This window comes from Pteropus medius, unplaced genomic scaffold (genome assembly GCF_902729225.1).
Source record: "Pteropus medius unplaced genomic scaffold, Ma_sr-lr_union100, whole genome shotgun sequence".
Lineage (NCBI taxonomy): Eukaryota > Metazoa > Chordata > Mammalia > Chiroptera > Pteropodidae > Pteropus > Pteropus medius.
The window spans coordinates 12,998,505-13,015,617 of NW_024351729.1; the positions used below are offsets into that span (position 1 = coordinate 12,998,505).

At 35.3% G+C, this 17,113-nt stretch overlaps 1 protein-coding gene across 10 annotated transcripts in view; it reads left to right on the forward strand.

Annotated features, from left to right (window-relative positions):
• The window catches only part of PARD3B (par-3 family cell polarity regulator beta), a 901,201-nt gene that overhangs the window by 740,987 nt on the left and 143,101 nt on the right, over positions 1–17,113 (forward strand). For all 10 annotated transcript variants that reach the window (XR_005649078.1, XM_039844925.1, XM_039844928.1 and 7 more), the window contains one exon: positions 15,566–15,868. Coding sequence is in view for 9 of the 10 variants with exons in the window: in XM_039844925.1 (XP_039700859.1) it covers positions 15,566–15,868 (303 nt within the window). In the remaining variant the exon portion in view is untranslated. The remainder of the gene's footprint in view (positions 1–15,565; positions 15,869–17,113) is intronic.

Here is a 17,113-nt window from a genome sequence, read left to right on the forward strand (position 1 = left end):
TGTAAGGGTGAGGAGGCTGCCTCCTGTGAAGATCTTAAGGCAGAAATATAAATGTAAATTTCACTCATTAAAACCATAATTAATTTATTGAAAGTGAATTGTTATTATTTCAGGGACGAATGCATATTGGAATATGCTGATTATTTTAATGAACCAAGAGCCTCTTCTGGGATACTTCCACTGTATATTTGCAAGCAGATCGCTGTAGACTTTCTAAGAGGGGGGATAAAATGATTGCTGCTTATTTTCAATTTTTGCTTTATTAAAAGTACAGAAGAAAATGTGTACCATATAATGTATTTTGGGAAGATAATAAGATATCTTTGTTTAGGAAAGGTCTGACAGCATCAGTTTTAAGTCCACAGTTCTCCCTCTGGGGTGTCATGTGTTACAGATGTCAGCTGCCAAGACCTGTGTGTATAGGTGCTGTACCCACGGTCATGTCTCCAATATAGATAGCTGTTATGTTTGACATTTAGAACCACTCATTTAGATTCCTTCTTCTATGTTCCACAATAAGCCTGTTTTTATTTTTAATCTCTTCATTACATGCAGTACGAAAGCTTCCAGAATTTGGCTTACTTCTTCTCTTTATGTGCTGTAGAGTGTGAGGTTGGTTTCATTGTTTATATTTCTACATTGCAGAAAAAGTCAACATTGACACATCATCCTAGGCTCTGAAAGAATATAGGCCATTCCTCTTTCTGCTGATAACAAATTATCACAAACTTTGTGGCTTAAAACAACGCAAATTTATTCTCTTGCAGTTCTGGAGCCCACGAGTCAGAAATCAATGTTATAGGGATAGAGTCAAGGTGTAGGCTGGGCAGACCCCTTCTGTCTAAGAATCCATCTCTTTGCCTTTCATTTGGCTCATGGCTCATGGCTCCTCTCTCTATCTTCAAAGGACACCTCTCTCATCTCTGCTTCCATCATCACATTATTGAATGCCTACCATGTGCCAAGCACTGTGCTAAATATTAAGATTATAACAATAGACAGCCAAATAGGTCCCTGCTCTTGTGAATCTTACCTTCTTGTAAACAGATAAATGAAAAAGATAAAATCAAGTACTTGTAGAACTATAAAGAAAATAAAATAATATGTTAGGGAGATGGGGCTAGGAAGGCTGCCTGGGATGCCAAGACTTAAATCACAGTGATGTGCCAGCCACAGGAAGCCCTCGGGCAAGTGTTTCAAGCAGAAGGAACAACAAGTGCTAATCAAGCCTGAGGCAAATAAAGCCACTTGATTGGAGTTTGATAACTATAAGGCAGAAAGTGACCTAAGCCAAAATCATGGAGGACTTGTGTCTGATGACATAGCCTCATAGATCCCAGTAAGGTGATTGTTATCTAAGTGTAAAAGAAGACATGGAAGTTTTTTAAAGAGAAGCAGTTAAACTTTTATTCTTTAAGCATCCAGAAAGATTAAGTGAGGGCGAGTGAAAGCGAGAGCATGAGCGAGAACATCCAGGTCACTATCTAAAGAATGGATTCTCCCTGCAGGGAGCTATCTAGCCACACCCTTCCTCCCCTTTAAAATTTATGCTTCTTTACCTCTATTAGATGGAATCTGAATAAGATATAAATTTCAGGTAGTAATGAAGAGAATTCAAAATGTTTCCCCACATTAAAACTCAGACCACCGCAGTGCCCTGCTAACCACAATTAAAAAAAAAAAAGAATGCCAATTCTGCCCTTCTTTTCAACACTTTGGCAATTTATGGTTCCAATAAAAGGTCAACCAAACCTCTTTTCAAATGTTAAGAGATTTCCTATATTAATTGTAGACAAAACCTAGAGGAAAAGGCCACTAGGTAAACCAAAGAATAGGGAGCCGGTTGAGTAATGGAATGCTGTGGTCAGAACTGAGAATGAACACTCAAAGGAATATGTCTGACATAATGTCTGTTGGTCTTTGTGGAGGGACAAATGAGGATAGATCAGACTTTAGACTCCCATGTACAAATACTCATTGTCTCTCATATCAAATAAAAAGTCCTCACTGTAATTCTTAAGACCATGTTCATGTACCATAGGCTCCTTAATAAAGCCTCCCTCAAACTACACCCAGGTTGAAACCAATGGTGGTAGTTGAGTATTTCTCCTCAGCATCCGTTGGAGGAGGAATGGGGTCATTCCTCGTAGCTATCTTCATAGCTAATTGCCCAACAGCTCATTGGCTGAGTCACAGTAGACACAACGGTTGCCATCTGGATTAGCTTGTTGGACTTTCTCTGTTGACTGCATGGTGGTGATCATCTAAGGTAGTTGTTGGCTTTTACTCGTATTTCATCCTTAGTATGTACATGGAAGAAGGCCAGATGATAAGAATATTCCTGGCACCAGTTCACTTAGAACTGGACCCCTATTAAGAGACCCTGCCCCTACCCTTTTGGAATTAGGAGAGGACCTTAGTTTGCAGACATGATAGACAAGCCTGTGGTTCTTCCACCTGCCACTCTAACGTCCCCTGTCCTTTCAATCCAGCCTAGCACAATTTTGGATACATAGTAAATATTTGATAAATGTTGGAACCAAAGAAACCAAATTGACTGACAGGTTCCGTTTTTTTGGCATGTGTCTGGGCTTGTGAGGATATTCTATATGGTTTCTCTAGGACAAAGTCACACCTTGAAAAGGCAAAATGACAATCCTAATAAGCACTGCAGAAAATTCAGTAATTTAATAAAATATTTTTGCTGACCTATTTAAAGTCTCTCTTATAAATAGAATAAGAAGGAAAGGGCTGTACTTTATGCTCCTTTTAAAACTCTTCATCATGCAGGGAATATGACTTTCCAGAAAAAGAGTGTTCTTCACATGTTGGCTAGATGGAGATGTTAGGTATAAAGTGTGTATTTATTCTTGTCTCAGATACAGACATGTCTCCATGCCTAACGCAGTTTATCCAGGCCCTATGGAGTTCAGCAACACTTCGAGAACTCTTTATAAACCCAGAGTTCTTTCAAAGAAAATTCTTTGTGACCATGGCCTTGAGACACCTGGCATTTCTGGCTAAGAAAACAAAGGAAATGGAGCTTCATATGCTGTGTGGATGTCCATGTTCCCTGTGCATCAGCACATTTTTATGTGAGCAGCTTTTAGAGACAAAGATTAAAGACATGTCCAGGAGAGCACTGGCCAGGTGTAAAATTCCAGGTGACAAAATGGAAGGAAAAGAAGAGTTTAAAGAGAAAGGAAAGGAAATGTAGCTAGTTTCCTTTCATTCTCTGTATTCTTCCTGTTTCCTTTCCCAGGAAGTTTATGTAGACTTACAGGACCTCAAACAGTCGGCATTAGGGATTTATCCTCAATTTTTTCTATATGATGGCAACCATCACCATGTCAAAGGCCAGTCATTTATTTTTGTAGCTATCACCCCAGGCAGTTCCTAGGATTAAAAAGTACTATATTCCAGATAATCGTAATACAGAAAACTTACTTTCCCCTCTGCTCTCCACAGTGTTACAAATAGTGGGAACATATAAACTGAGGGAATTATAAAAAAAAATTTAGACTATTTCTTGCTACATACAAATGTTATAACAGTAACCATAAAGAATAAGGATAAAGCACATCAATAACTTAGCCAACCAGCAGAGCCCTCTCAAGGGCAGATTCTTACAGCTCTCTTTTCAGTGTTAGTTTGGCCAGCAACCTGGGGTATCTTTTAATGTCTTCACTGCCTAATGACACCATTTGTAGGGCACTGTTTAGGAGTTCTGTAAAGAAAGTATGCATTATCAGAGAAGCTAGCACTCTGTCGTTTTTCGCCTCACCCCCTCTTTGGGGCTAATTTCCCAATGAAATCTAAGGATGTTTACTAAGCATTTCTGAGAAATTTGTCCACATTATCAGAATACAAATTACAGGAACTCAGTACATTAGCAATGGAGGAAGTTTAATGGGTCTGGGAAAGGTATAAATTTAGGGAAAATGTAAATTGCAATAATAAGAGAGCCTTTGCTGAATGGCAATTCTTTTGAAATGGTAGTATTTAGTAGCAGTGGGAAAATACTAGAGAATCTTGCCATTTGACATTGTTACAAATGCAACTAATAGGTAAGAATTGAAAATGAATGTCATGATTTTAGAATATGAAAAGGACTCAGTGACAAATGGGTAGAAGAATTTTGCTATGAAAAATTTGGTAGGTTCTGGACCATGTGGGATATGGAAATCTGTTCTGTGGTCATCAAACCTGCAAAAAGAAGTCTTTAGAATTCAGGAATCTTTAGAATTAGAATATTCTGAGACTACACCTGACTCTCATAGGCTTCCCAAACTTTTTTGCCTTGACCTGTTTTAATGAGCATCAGCATAACATTTGGCAAACTATGGGTACAGATTCACATACGATATTCATATTCATGCACAATATCCATGAGGCATAGCATTATTTGATTCTGCAAATCATGAACTACTCATTGCGTCATGTATGTGCATATATAGAGAGAAAAACACGAAGAAAAAGTCTCGTTAAAAGATTCAATTAATAGCATTAAAAAAACTATGTGTCCGTATTGTAGAATATAAAATTTACTTTACAGAAAATATTCTATTTATTACAAGAGAAGTGATCAATTATCCCATCAATCTAGTTCCCTTACCACATCAGGTCTCATTTAGACTGAGAGGAGAAATACACAGGACTAAAGGAGATTATTTCAGAAAACGTTATAGACACCCAAGCAGGAATGAGAAAATAGTGAAAAATATTAACACAGTTAAAATAGCTTTGTTGAAAAGATGAAACATTGATCTCAAAGACTGCATGTGTTACATGGTCAGAATGATGATGATGATAATAATAACAATAATAATAATAATAATTAATAGCAGCTGTGATTGTTCTTAGTCAGGTATATTGCAGCTTTGAAATGGAATTCATAAGGAAAAGTTGAAGAAACTGGGCCTGTTCACTGGAACAAAGGATAATTGAAGTGACCTAATTGCAGCTTCTATTATAAAAACAGAAATGATAGCAGGAAAAATTATCTCCACTGTCAAAAAAGAAAGCTGTACAGCAGGTAGTCTGTAATCTCTTTTAATGATACTACTTCTTTTACCCCATATATCTCCCCTGAAAAACCTTGTCTGACCTTAACTACTGTCACCACTACAGGTAGCAAATCTCCTCTTCTACGATCTATTCATTCCTGTCTCTGTTGTTTGGACTCACGCAGTAGCAACAAAGAGAATTCCAGTGGCTACATTTTCCTAGCTCTGGTCTAGTCATCAGAACTGTACTGTTGACACATTCTTCGTGAGACAAATAAATCCAGGAATAGTGTATAAAAGTAACATTTTTTAAAGTTTTTGAGAGAAAGTATAAAGTATGAAATGCTAATCAATAATTTTAAGTGAAATTATAAAAGGCAAATGACACACAAAAAAATATGCAACTTATATCACAGAGGAAGTACTAATATCTCTCCTGCACAGAGGTCTTTGAAAAATCGAGAGGAAAAATGACAATCTGATAGAAAAATCATCAAAAGATATGGACAGCTCACAGAAGAGGAAATGAAAATGGCCCTTAAATATATGAAAAGATGCTCAGCATCATATAATAAGAGATAGACTAATTAAAACTTCACTGAAATATCACTTCTCGCCTATGTTTATCAAATATCTCAGAGTTTGACAACATATTCTATTGGCGAGACTGTAGAGAAATAGGCATCTTCCTACATTTCAGGTGGTAATGCAAAAGAGAACAATTATAGAAGATAATTTTTTCTAATCTAGGAATATTATGTGTGAGTTTCTTTTTGACCCAGCAATCCTTCTGAAAATTCATCTGAAAGCTGCGATGGCAAAAATATGGACTGACTTTTGCATAAGGTTTGTCATTAAGGCATTATTTGAAATAGTAAAAGATTGGAAATACCCAAATGTCCAAGAACGTGTGACTTATTGGATAAACAAAAGCATTTTCACCCAATAGACTACTAAGAAACTTCAAAAAATGAGATTTCTGTTTACTAAATGGATTTTTCTTCTGGATATTGCTATGTGTAAAAACAAAGTATAGGGAGAAATGTACAATATTCTACCTTTTGTGTGATAAAGAAGGAATATAAATATATAAGCATGTTTGCTTTCATTTGAAAAACTAAGCAATATAGTTATATTGCTTAGGATAGTGAATATTGATGAAAGCTATATACCTATACAGCTTTATTGTATGTAGTTGAGTTTGGAAATATAAATGGTTTACATACTTAACAAATGAAATTAGAAGAACAAAAAGTAATCCTTAAATATTGAAAACAAACCAAATGAATAACCTAACTAAAACAAATTGGTTAGATAGCGACTCAGGAAAAAAAATTACTTCAAGTGATATTAGGATACAGCATTTTGATGCTACATATCTAGTGGGATATAGTCTAACAAAAACAGAGCTATAAATATCTTAAATCTCATTCAATAGTCTGTTAGTAATATTGGTATTATTATTTTAAAACTATAATGTATTTTAAATTATATATTATACAAGTAACTGTCATTGGTATTAAGAATAAATATTTTTATTTAAAGAAAACAGAAACAAATTTAAAATTTTAACTATAAAAGTAAAGTCAAAATTCTGTAACATATATTTGAATCAAAATATCAGTATAGACTTGTGAATTTTTTCAAAAAGAAATATATTCTAGTTTTACCTATAAAAAAGGCATAGAAACCACGACACCCCAATGGCAATGATCTCTCCTAGAACCCACATTGTGTTCTCTAGATATAATTTCTTATTAAAAAGAAAGAATTCCTTAGAGAAATGGCTCTTTCATGATAAGGACACGAGTTACTCAGCAAGATCTTGGGACAGCTTGCTTGTCAGTGAGCAAGGAAGCTATGAATGACAGCTAGGTAAAGCCCAAAGGACAAAGGAGCAAACATAAAGTAGTCCATATTGACTAAATCTTAGATAATTTGTGTAACAAAAAAGGTAAGAAGTGAAACTGATTGAAAACCCTAAATATGTATTTTTTAAAAACATAAGTTTATAATGATATTCACAACTGCCATCTCCCCAAAAAAGGTAACTAACAACTCATAGGTCACCATTGGGAATATCTGGGGTACTAATTCATTACTCTGAAAATCAGCAATTAAAAATAATTTATTTTGCCTGCCCTGTACTACATGTAATTCAGGATAATCAAAATACTCAAAATTTTGAGGGAAAGTTTTTTGAGTTCTATTACAAAAAAATCCCAACTAATTAATGTAAAAGGAATAATGACTTTCTTAAATTATCATTTTGCGACCCCCTAATGAAATAATTAATTCAGGTAAAAATCATCAATGAAAACAGTGATTCAATGAATGAATGATAAGGACCTTTGTAATGGAGACATCAATCTGTTACCTTTGCATCACTAAAGACAACTTGAGAGTGTATGCCTCTTGATGTGACAGAATTTAAAGCATATACACTACCTTTATGGTATTGGTATTAGTTTCTTAGCACTGCTGTAACAAATTCCCACAAACTTGGTGGCTTACAACAGAAATTTATTCTCTCATAGTTCTCTCCCAGACCAAAAGTCTGAGACTTGTTTCCTTCGAGGCCCTGAAGTAGGACGTGTTCCATACCTATCTCATAGCTTCCAGTGGCTGCCAGCAATCCTTGACATTTCTTGACTTGTAGACACATGACTCCAGTCTCTGCCTCCATATTCTTTGGCCTTCTCTTCTGATTCTTTATGTCTTTTCCTCTTTATAAGGACATATTCATTTGGACAATCCAGAATAATCTCAAGATCTTTAACTTAGTCGCACCTGCATAGACCCATTATCCAAATAAGGTCACACTGACAGGCTCCAGGTGGACATATCTTTTGGAGGACCAGTATTCAACCCACTATAGTACTCCTCCCCCAAAAATGTTGGACCTGAATCTAACTAAGTCTCTAGTTGCACTAATACAGTAGCTACTGGTCACATGTAGTTATTTAAATTAATTAAAATTTGTACCTTAATCACACTAGCCACATTTTAGATGCTCAGTAGCCACATGCAGCTACTGTATTAAACAGCCCATATATAGAACAGTTGCATCATTGCAGAAAGACCTGTTGGCCAGTGCTTTTCTACCTTTCATAAAGAAAAAATATAGGAGATAGAGGAACAAATTAAATCAGACCCGAAGAAGCAACCAAATCTAGCATGTGTGACCACCTACAGGGCAATCTTCCTGGTTTCTGCCACAATTCAACAGCATGGAAAAATTAAAAAAGAAAAAAGAAAAAGAATATAGTTCTATATGGGAAATGAAATTTAAAAGGCATAACCAAATTTAATGTGTGGCTAGATCTTTGGAGCGTGAGCCAAATAAATCCACTGGAAAAGAGAATTTTCTTAGGTACCTGGGGAAATTTGTTTATAAACTAAGTATTAGATGACATTAAGGAACATTGTTAATTTTTTAAGTGAGAGAGAATAGCATGGTTGTTATATAATAAAATGTTCTTTTTTTTTTAATATGCCTTTGGAAGTATATAGGGGATAAATGACTAGGATTTACTTTCAAAATACTTAGCAAAAAAATTTTAAAAGAAAAAAATAGATGAAAAATGCGGCCACATCTTTACTGAATACAGAACTAGGTGATAGATATACGGGGGTTCATTGTACTGTTATTTCTACTTTGGGCATCTGAAAGCTTTCATTATATAAATTTTTAAAAATGCGATCATGTACAGATCATTTATAGTTAATGAAAGAAATAGTAATATTGAAGTCAAACACCTGCATGGAATTCAAGAATCCAATTTCTGCTACTTAATAAATGTGAGCTCTCAGAGAAAATTCTTCACTTCTCTGGACCTCAGTTTCCTCATCTATGAAGTAGAGACTTATATACCTTGTGATAATTAAGTTATGTAACATGGGAATATACCTCACAAACATTATTAGTGTCTGTTCTTCCTGTTGGATAGATGAAATACTGGGTAGAATGGGCTCTTGTGTATAACCTCCCAATTTTGGAGTGTTTAGAGGACAGTCCTAATTATAGAATTTTTTCTTTATTTAGTTTTATTTTTAGCTCTGGGATCCCAATACTTCTTACCATCTCCACTGCTACACCTTCATCCGAGCCACCAATATCTCTCACTTAGATTATTGTATCAGCCCCCTTCCTGGTCTCCATGGCTCTTTTTTCACCCAGCATCCTTACTACCTCTGCCTTCTTAATATAGCAGTCAAAGGGATCCCTTCAACCTGTAAGTCAAGTCATATTGCTTCATTGCTTGAAACCTCCCATTGAATTTCTACCTCCCTGAGAGTAAAAGCCAAAATCTTTACCCTAGACCTCAAGGCCCTACATAGTCTAGGCCCTCCATTTCCTCTCTGCCCCTCTGACTCCTCCCTCCCTCATACTGGCCTCCATTGCCTTTTTTGGCAAGTGCCTGCCACAGGACCTTTGTATCTGCTATATTCTCTGCCTGAAATACTCTTCCCCAGTTACCTGTACAGTTTCGCCCTCCTCCCCTTCAAGACTTTAATATTCTCAGTGGTACCTTTTCTTACCATATATTTAAAAGTCTAACCCTCTCACTCTACCCACTCCACAACCTTCCTACCATCTTTCCCTGTTTTATTTTCCTCTATAGCACTTACTACCAGTTAGCATTTTTTAACTTTACGTAGTTATTTTGTTATCTGTTGCTGACTTCCTTAACTACAATATACATTCTACAAGGGCAAGAATTTGTATGCACTGCTGAATTTTCAGCCTCATTCAGAACAAAACTGAAACATGTAGATGCTCAATAAATATTTGTTGACTGATGAATGCAGAAACTTGTAATTGACTTAAAACAAGTTGTCTGGTCTTTAGAGGAAGTGTTTATGGATCAATAATAATGATATGTATTTATCAAAATCAATATCTGGCTTGTAAATTAGTACTTTGGAAGTGTTTAAATTGCTTGAAAAGGGGTGTGTTTTCTTAAGCGATTTAAATATTTTCCCAGCAATCACATTCATTCTGATAATTTGTTACGATAATTACTTTTTGGAATGTATCTAAAAGGAAAAGAATGATATATAAAGGAATTTAGAATTGATGAGCCCAAATGGGTTAGATTTTATCACATGGATTTTAAAGGTATATATAGCATATTTTACATTTTTTTGCTTTTATTTTCATTTTTTGTTTTAAGTTTTTTTAACTGGAGTATAATTTTCATACATAAGTTACCAGAAGAATATTATCTTTTCTATTTTAACAAATGTTTATCAAGATACAGCCTACGGCCATGGCACCCTGAACATGCCCGATCTCGTTTGATCTCAGAAACTAAGCAGGGTTGGGCCTGGTTAGTACTTGGATGGGAGACCACTTAGGAATACTATAGGCATTAAAAAAATTAAAAAATTTTTAAAAAGATACAGAATATTTCTGTGACCTGAGAATGTTCCCTCGTGCCCTTTCTCATTCAGTGGAGCCCCTCTCCATGAGTAGCTGATCTCATTTCTATCCTATTTGGAATTTCTTATAATTGGAATCATGTAGTAAGTTCTTTCTTTGTGTCCAGCTTCTTTCACTAAGCTTGATAATTTTGAGATTCATGACTGTTGTTGAGTATTCACTAGTTTATTTTTTGTTATTGCTGATTTATGTGCTGTTGTGTGAATATACCACCACTTATCCATTCTCCTGATGATGGACATCTCAGTTATTTCCATTTCTTGCTGCAATGAATAACGCTGCTATCTGTCACACATTCTTCAAGGATTTTTGTGGGCATAGTTGTTGTTTCTCATATATAAGTAACTGAGAGGTGAATTTTTGGGTCATGGCTTCAGTGCATGTCTGGTTTTATAAGGAACTCCCAGACCTTTTCCCAAAGGGAGTATGCCATTTTGTACTTTCAGGCACAGTGTGTGAAAGTTCAGCATGATCCACATTCTTTCCAACATTTTGGTGTTATCATTCTTTTTCATTTTTTGGTAAGAGTATCTCACTGTGGTTTTAATTTGCACATCCCTGATGACATAAAATGTTGAGCATATTTTCCTTTGCTTATTGGGCATTTCTAGATCATCTGTTGTATAGTATCTGTTTAAATCTTTTGCCCAGTTCTACTTGCATTATTTTTCTTTTTATTATTGAGTTGCAAATATATCTTCCTATTTTTATAACAATTCTTTGTTAGATATGTGTGTTACAAATATTTTCTCTCATTTGCTTATCATTTTCTTGACGCTTTTAATGAGAAGGTTTTAACTTTGGTGAATTTTTTCTTTTTTTTTTATCTTTCTTTTCTTTTATGTTTCATGCTTTTTGTGTTCTCTCTAAGAAATATTTGCCTACTCTGAGGTTGTGAAGATATCCTCCTTTATTTTATTCTAATAGCTTTATTGTTATAGCCTTTATGTTCAGTCCTATTTTCCATCTTAAACTGATTTTTCTTATAGTATAATGTAGAGACCAACATTCTTATTTCTCTTATGGATATCCCTTACTGATTTTAATAGTACCACTTCTTGAAGAGATTTTCCCTTCTTAATTGAATTGTTTTGACACATTTGCAGTAAATCACTTCACCAAATATGTGGGTGTATTACTAGACTTTGTCTTCTGTTCCATTCATCTATTTGTCTAACCTTTGGCTTGATTACTGAAGATCTATAGTAAGTCTTAAAGTAAGTAGTTTAAGTCTTCTAACTTTATTCTTCCTCTTCAAAAGTAGTTTGGCTATTTTTTTCCCTTTAACTTTCTGCATAAATTTTAAAGTCATATTGTTAATTTTTGGAAAATAAACCTGATAGAAGTTTAATTCGGATGGCAGTATACACGAATTGATATCTTCACAATAATGACTTTTCTGATCCATGAACAAGGTATAACTCTCCATTTATTTAGCTCTTGTTTCTCTCAACAGTATTTTATTGTTTTTGGTGTAGATGAATTACACGACGTCTTTTGTTAAATTTATCCTTAAAGTTTGCAATGATCTTTAACCCTATTATAAATGGTCAAGTCTTCTTGATTTTATCGTCTAATTGTTCACTACTAGTATGTAGTAAAGTATAATTGATTTTTAATATTTAGCTTGTATCCTTTAACGTAAACAATAAAATCAATAAGTCAAAGAAACTTCCCAGATAAAAAAACATATACTTAAAAGTACATATTCAAAGAGTTATAAGCCCAGAATGACTTTTATAGTAAGAATATTGGACTTTAAAGAAAAAAATTATACCCAATAAGCAAAAAGAGCAAGTTACTTATAAGTAATTTACAAGAGAAATAAAATTAGATGATCCAACTTTTCAACAGCAACACTTTGTCATAAGAAAACAGAGCCACGTACTTAAAATACACAAGGAAAAAAGGTGACCTGTTGTTGTGAATCAAAACTGACTGACAGATATGATGGAAATGCTCTTTGAGGAAGATTATTCTAGCAGCTTTTTAAGGTACAGATTAAAATAGGATAATGGTGTATGTCAACTATACTTTAATAAAAATTTAATTAAACAGTTAATTAAAATGTGAGATGTGGTGATATGCCAAAAAATCTTAGAAAAATCTAGGCCAGCACAGTCTAATAGAACTTTCTGCAGTGATAGAATTCGTGCCTAATTCTACAGTATCCAATATACGAGTTAGTAGTCACTAACTCACATAGCTATTGAACACTTGAAATGTGGGTTGTGAAACTGCGAAACTGAGTTTTAAATTTTACTTCATTGTAATTAATTCCAATTTAAATTTATACAGTATCATGTGGTTAACGACCACCATATTAGACAATGCAGATGTAGGCAGTCTAAAACCCGAACACTAGACTGTGGCTAAAGAAATGGAATTAAAACAGGATACCCAAGAGGTATAATGGAAAAAAGAAACAATGTCTTTATAGGAGAAAAGAGAAAAAGGAGATTTAAACAATTCAAAGGCAGTGTACTTGGGAGAATGGGGAAACTCGTAGTACCATCCAATAAAAAGTGTATCTTATCTGGGGCTACTTTAAAAAGTAGATGTTTTAACATGTTGAGTTCTCAGTGGTAAAGAGACTTCCAAGTAAAAAGACTATAAACAGTTAGAATTCTCATGCTGAATTGGGGCAGAGGGAAGTCAAAAAAAACAAAATCTGTTTTTTTGTTTTGAGTGGTTTTTTTTTTCCGACATTTCACTCTCGAGAGAGGCTCTTCTGCCTCCATACACCCTGTTCCAAGATTGCCTTGTCATCTCCTTCATGGAGAGACCCTGATATATGCCATAATAACGATTGTTCAGAGAAATTACTATTTAACCTACTGAGTGATTAATATGAAATTTGTTACTGAAACAGTGGTATGGAGAAGATCAAGGAAAATTTTGCTTTTTTTAAGAAAGGAAAAATACAAGATAAATATTGCTTTGCATACACGAAGTACTTTCCATCTGAGAATCTCTACATACTCAGCAAGCTTAATTAATGAGAAAACCTCAAAAAAAGAGAAGTGATGAAATAAGGAATACAGATACTAGTGTTCTATTTCTGTGATTTTTAAAAACCAAGCTTGTTGTTTTCCTGTTGCATTAATGCACAAGTGTAGCCCCGTGTGGCAGCCATGAGATGTTGATCTTTCTGCTGAATGATTTCTCTTGAAGGCATCCTACTTAGGAGGGATAGTAACAGCACAGAATCCCACCCCCTAACTTTATTGATGTCCTGTGCTCTTATTTGCAATGGAAATCCATCCCCTATCATCATAGTGCAGCAAGCATTTTCTGATAATTCAGTCCGCACTGTCCCTGGAAAGATTGTTTTGTTGTAGAATGAAGCAGGTTATCTTCTTTATCAAAAATTATTCAGAACAAACATTCACGAATCTAGGACTAACATGCATTGAAAGGGGATAGGCAGGCCCTCTTAATGGGTACCCTACTGTGTAATCTTCCTTTCATCTTCATTCAAAATCTCTTGAAGATTGAAGCTCCCCTTTGCAAAAATATAAATCTTTCTAATTACTTATATGTAGTGTAGGGTACACGATTTGACCTAGTCAAAAGAGACATGCAATAATGTATCCTGGCATTTATTTTCATCTGTTGTGACTTGAGGATAGATGCTGGGTTTTTGTTGTATACCTTCTTCTTCATCTTTTATTTCGCCTTCCTTTCCTCCTCTCTACTAAAAAAATAAAATTAAAATTTTTAAAAAAAGGCAAGCCATTTTGCCAAAAGAGAAAATACCTTGAAGGATCATGCTTTTAAAGATTTTTTTATTTAGAGTTTGATGTTCTGTAGAATAAAATTAGCTGGCATGTGTAAAAACAGCTGTTTTTGTTGGAAGAGACAAAGATACTAAGACTTTAGTTTTGGGTGTGTGTGTGTGTGTGTGTGTGTGTGTGTGTGTGTGTGTGTGTGTGTGTGTGTGTTTTTTACTTATCTAGGCCTTCAGTATATGTCTCCAGGCATATATAGATCTGTCTAGCTCATAGCCTTCTCATATTCTCTGGGCCCAGAAATTCAGATTTGTCCCCATCTTTTCTTAAGAGCCTTTCACTATCCAAGCCAACATCATCTTACTTCTCTCATCCTGCACAAAATGCACCTTGTTTGCCCAGTCATGTAAGGGTACATTCTTTCCTCATCAGTGCTGGACAGCTCCTGACACCATCTGATCATCGTTGTCCAATAAAATACCACAGTGACCTTTCCATTTTAATACATAACTGGGAACTTAAGAGAGCTGATGTAACACCTTCCAAATTAAATGTCATATCCTCAAAATTCGGATGGATTTGGAATTCACCTAAGTATATTTTTCTGCTCCCATTCCCAGTAGTCTATACAGTACGATGATTAGCAGTAGCATTTTGTAATGTCACTTAAGGCTTTAGCGCCGTGGAGTTCTGCCAGTAATGGTGTTTAATTCACTTATATATGCCAATTCATCTCTGTCAGGAGCCTATTAATTTCCTCACTATTTTACTCAGTCCCTAGTTCCTATATAATGAGACACAGTGATCCCCATTTATATAACCAAAAAACTTAGAGTTTCTTATAAATTACATCTGATCCCACTGCTTTTAGTGACCAGAAAGACTTTGTATTTCTTTTTTGTATTTAAATCAATTTTTCCAAGTTCTTTTCTTTAGAAGGATATACTGGAACTCTAGGGCACCAAATAGTGAAATCATAGACAAAGTATAAGATTCTGATGGGCTCTTTAACATGCATCCCTGTTCCAAGGCAGACTTCCATAATATCACCAAAGATATACTATTCCCAGGAGCACATCCCACTTACAGGAGGGAATGTTGATGAAAATCAGCCTCAGACTCAAAATCAGCCCAGTCATCAGTGGGCAAGATGCTAAAATACCTATAACATTGCTATAAAAGTAAAGACCCTGAAACAAATAAAGGCTATAGATATAAAATTAATCCCATAGAATATGCTGTTGGCATTTCTATGTAGTGAGTATATAGGAAAGTGACAGCTAAGTGACTGACTAGGAAAAATTAACATAGATTCAGAAGAGTATATAATTGTTTTAGGATATAAACTCATATATGTCTGTTACTTGTTCTTCCTTTTTCAGGATTGGAGCAAAACATCAGGAGCTAAGGGAAAAGCAGGCAAGAGCTCTTGTTGATTATGCTACTGGTACAATTGGATCACTGCATGATATGGATGATGATGAAATGGACCCCAATTATGCCAGAGTGAACCACTTCCGGGAACCATGTGCATCAGCAAATGTCTATAGGTCTCCATCTCCCCCTCGGGCTGGACCACTGGGTTATCCTCGAGACGGCCGTCCACTGTCTCCAGAGAGAGACCACTTAGAAGGTCTCTACGCCAAGGTCAACAAGCCATACCATCCACCAGTGCCAGTTGACAGGTAATATAACTTATTGAGAGATGAATGTAGTTTTAATTCAGTAAGTTTCAAATCATCTCTACTGTTGAAACAGATAAAAATATATATCCTTTATTAAAACTGAAATGACACAGTACCTTGACAAGTGTTAGCCTTTGACCTACCTGTAAGGTATCAGCTATCAAAAATAAAACAATAGCCAGTTATAAGGAGACATGAATGAATAGTAGAAGTTGAGTTCATGGTACAACAGGGAGCAATTTTTGAAGGAATATTGTAACAGAGAACTGATAGTGAAAACTTTGAAGGAATATTGTCCTTTCTCTTAAGAGCCCTACTGTGAAAGTTTCATTTAAGAAGACGGCATGATGCTTACAGGTGAGGAGTCAGAGGAGACAATGATTACTTCAAAGTAGGCGTAATTGAAGTGGAATTATAGCTAGCTGCAGATATGCAGAGGACTTTAAAAAGTAAGAATGGGTTTTTATACTCAAGGAAAATGTGATCTTGTACGGATATTCATGGATGACTGGAGGTAGAAAAGGAGATAATCTTGGCAATAGGAGTTTGATGAAGTAGAGAAAGATAAGAGATAACAAGGCCAAGGATCCTTAGGTGCAGCAGCTAAGGAAAGAGATAATAGGACCATCTATCAGTACAATTGAAGTAGGTAGGGAACAAGATGATTCCAACCTCACCTCCTGCCAAAAATAAAATGCCTCATCTCTTGAAAGGCTGATATAAGATAGTGTTAGTCAATATACATTGTTAGGTGACCCATGGAATTACACAAGCAAGGAATGAGTTGACTGACCTTAGTCTAATCTGGCTATAGCTTGAAGTCTGGAGGGAGGAGGTAAGGGGGGAAAGGTGGTGGGCACAAAGAGCTCTCATCCTAAATGGAAAAAAAAAGACTTGCTTTCCAGATTCCTTTTGGTCCTGACAACGGCCCAGTCCCTATTAGTAACCAGCTTTTGTGTGATAGCATGATATATTGCATATGTTTACCGTTTACATTTCCCTAGCTGGGTGATATTATGCACTTTCAATTAAGTTGGGGAGAGGAAGGGAAATCATGGCATTTTTATGCAGACTATAAAGTGTAGCTTCACAAGACTGATTACCTTTCAGAGCCTTTCCAATAACCAAGTGAGAAGGAAGGAGCAATTTTTAATCCTTACTGTCAAGCTTCCAGGTTGATAGTATTAAAGAAAGATGGTCAAGTTTTTCTTTGGGATAAATGAAAATATAAATTTCTATGACTGT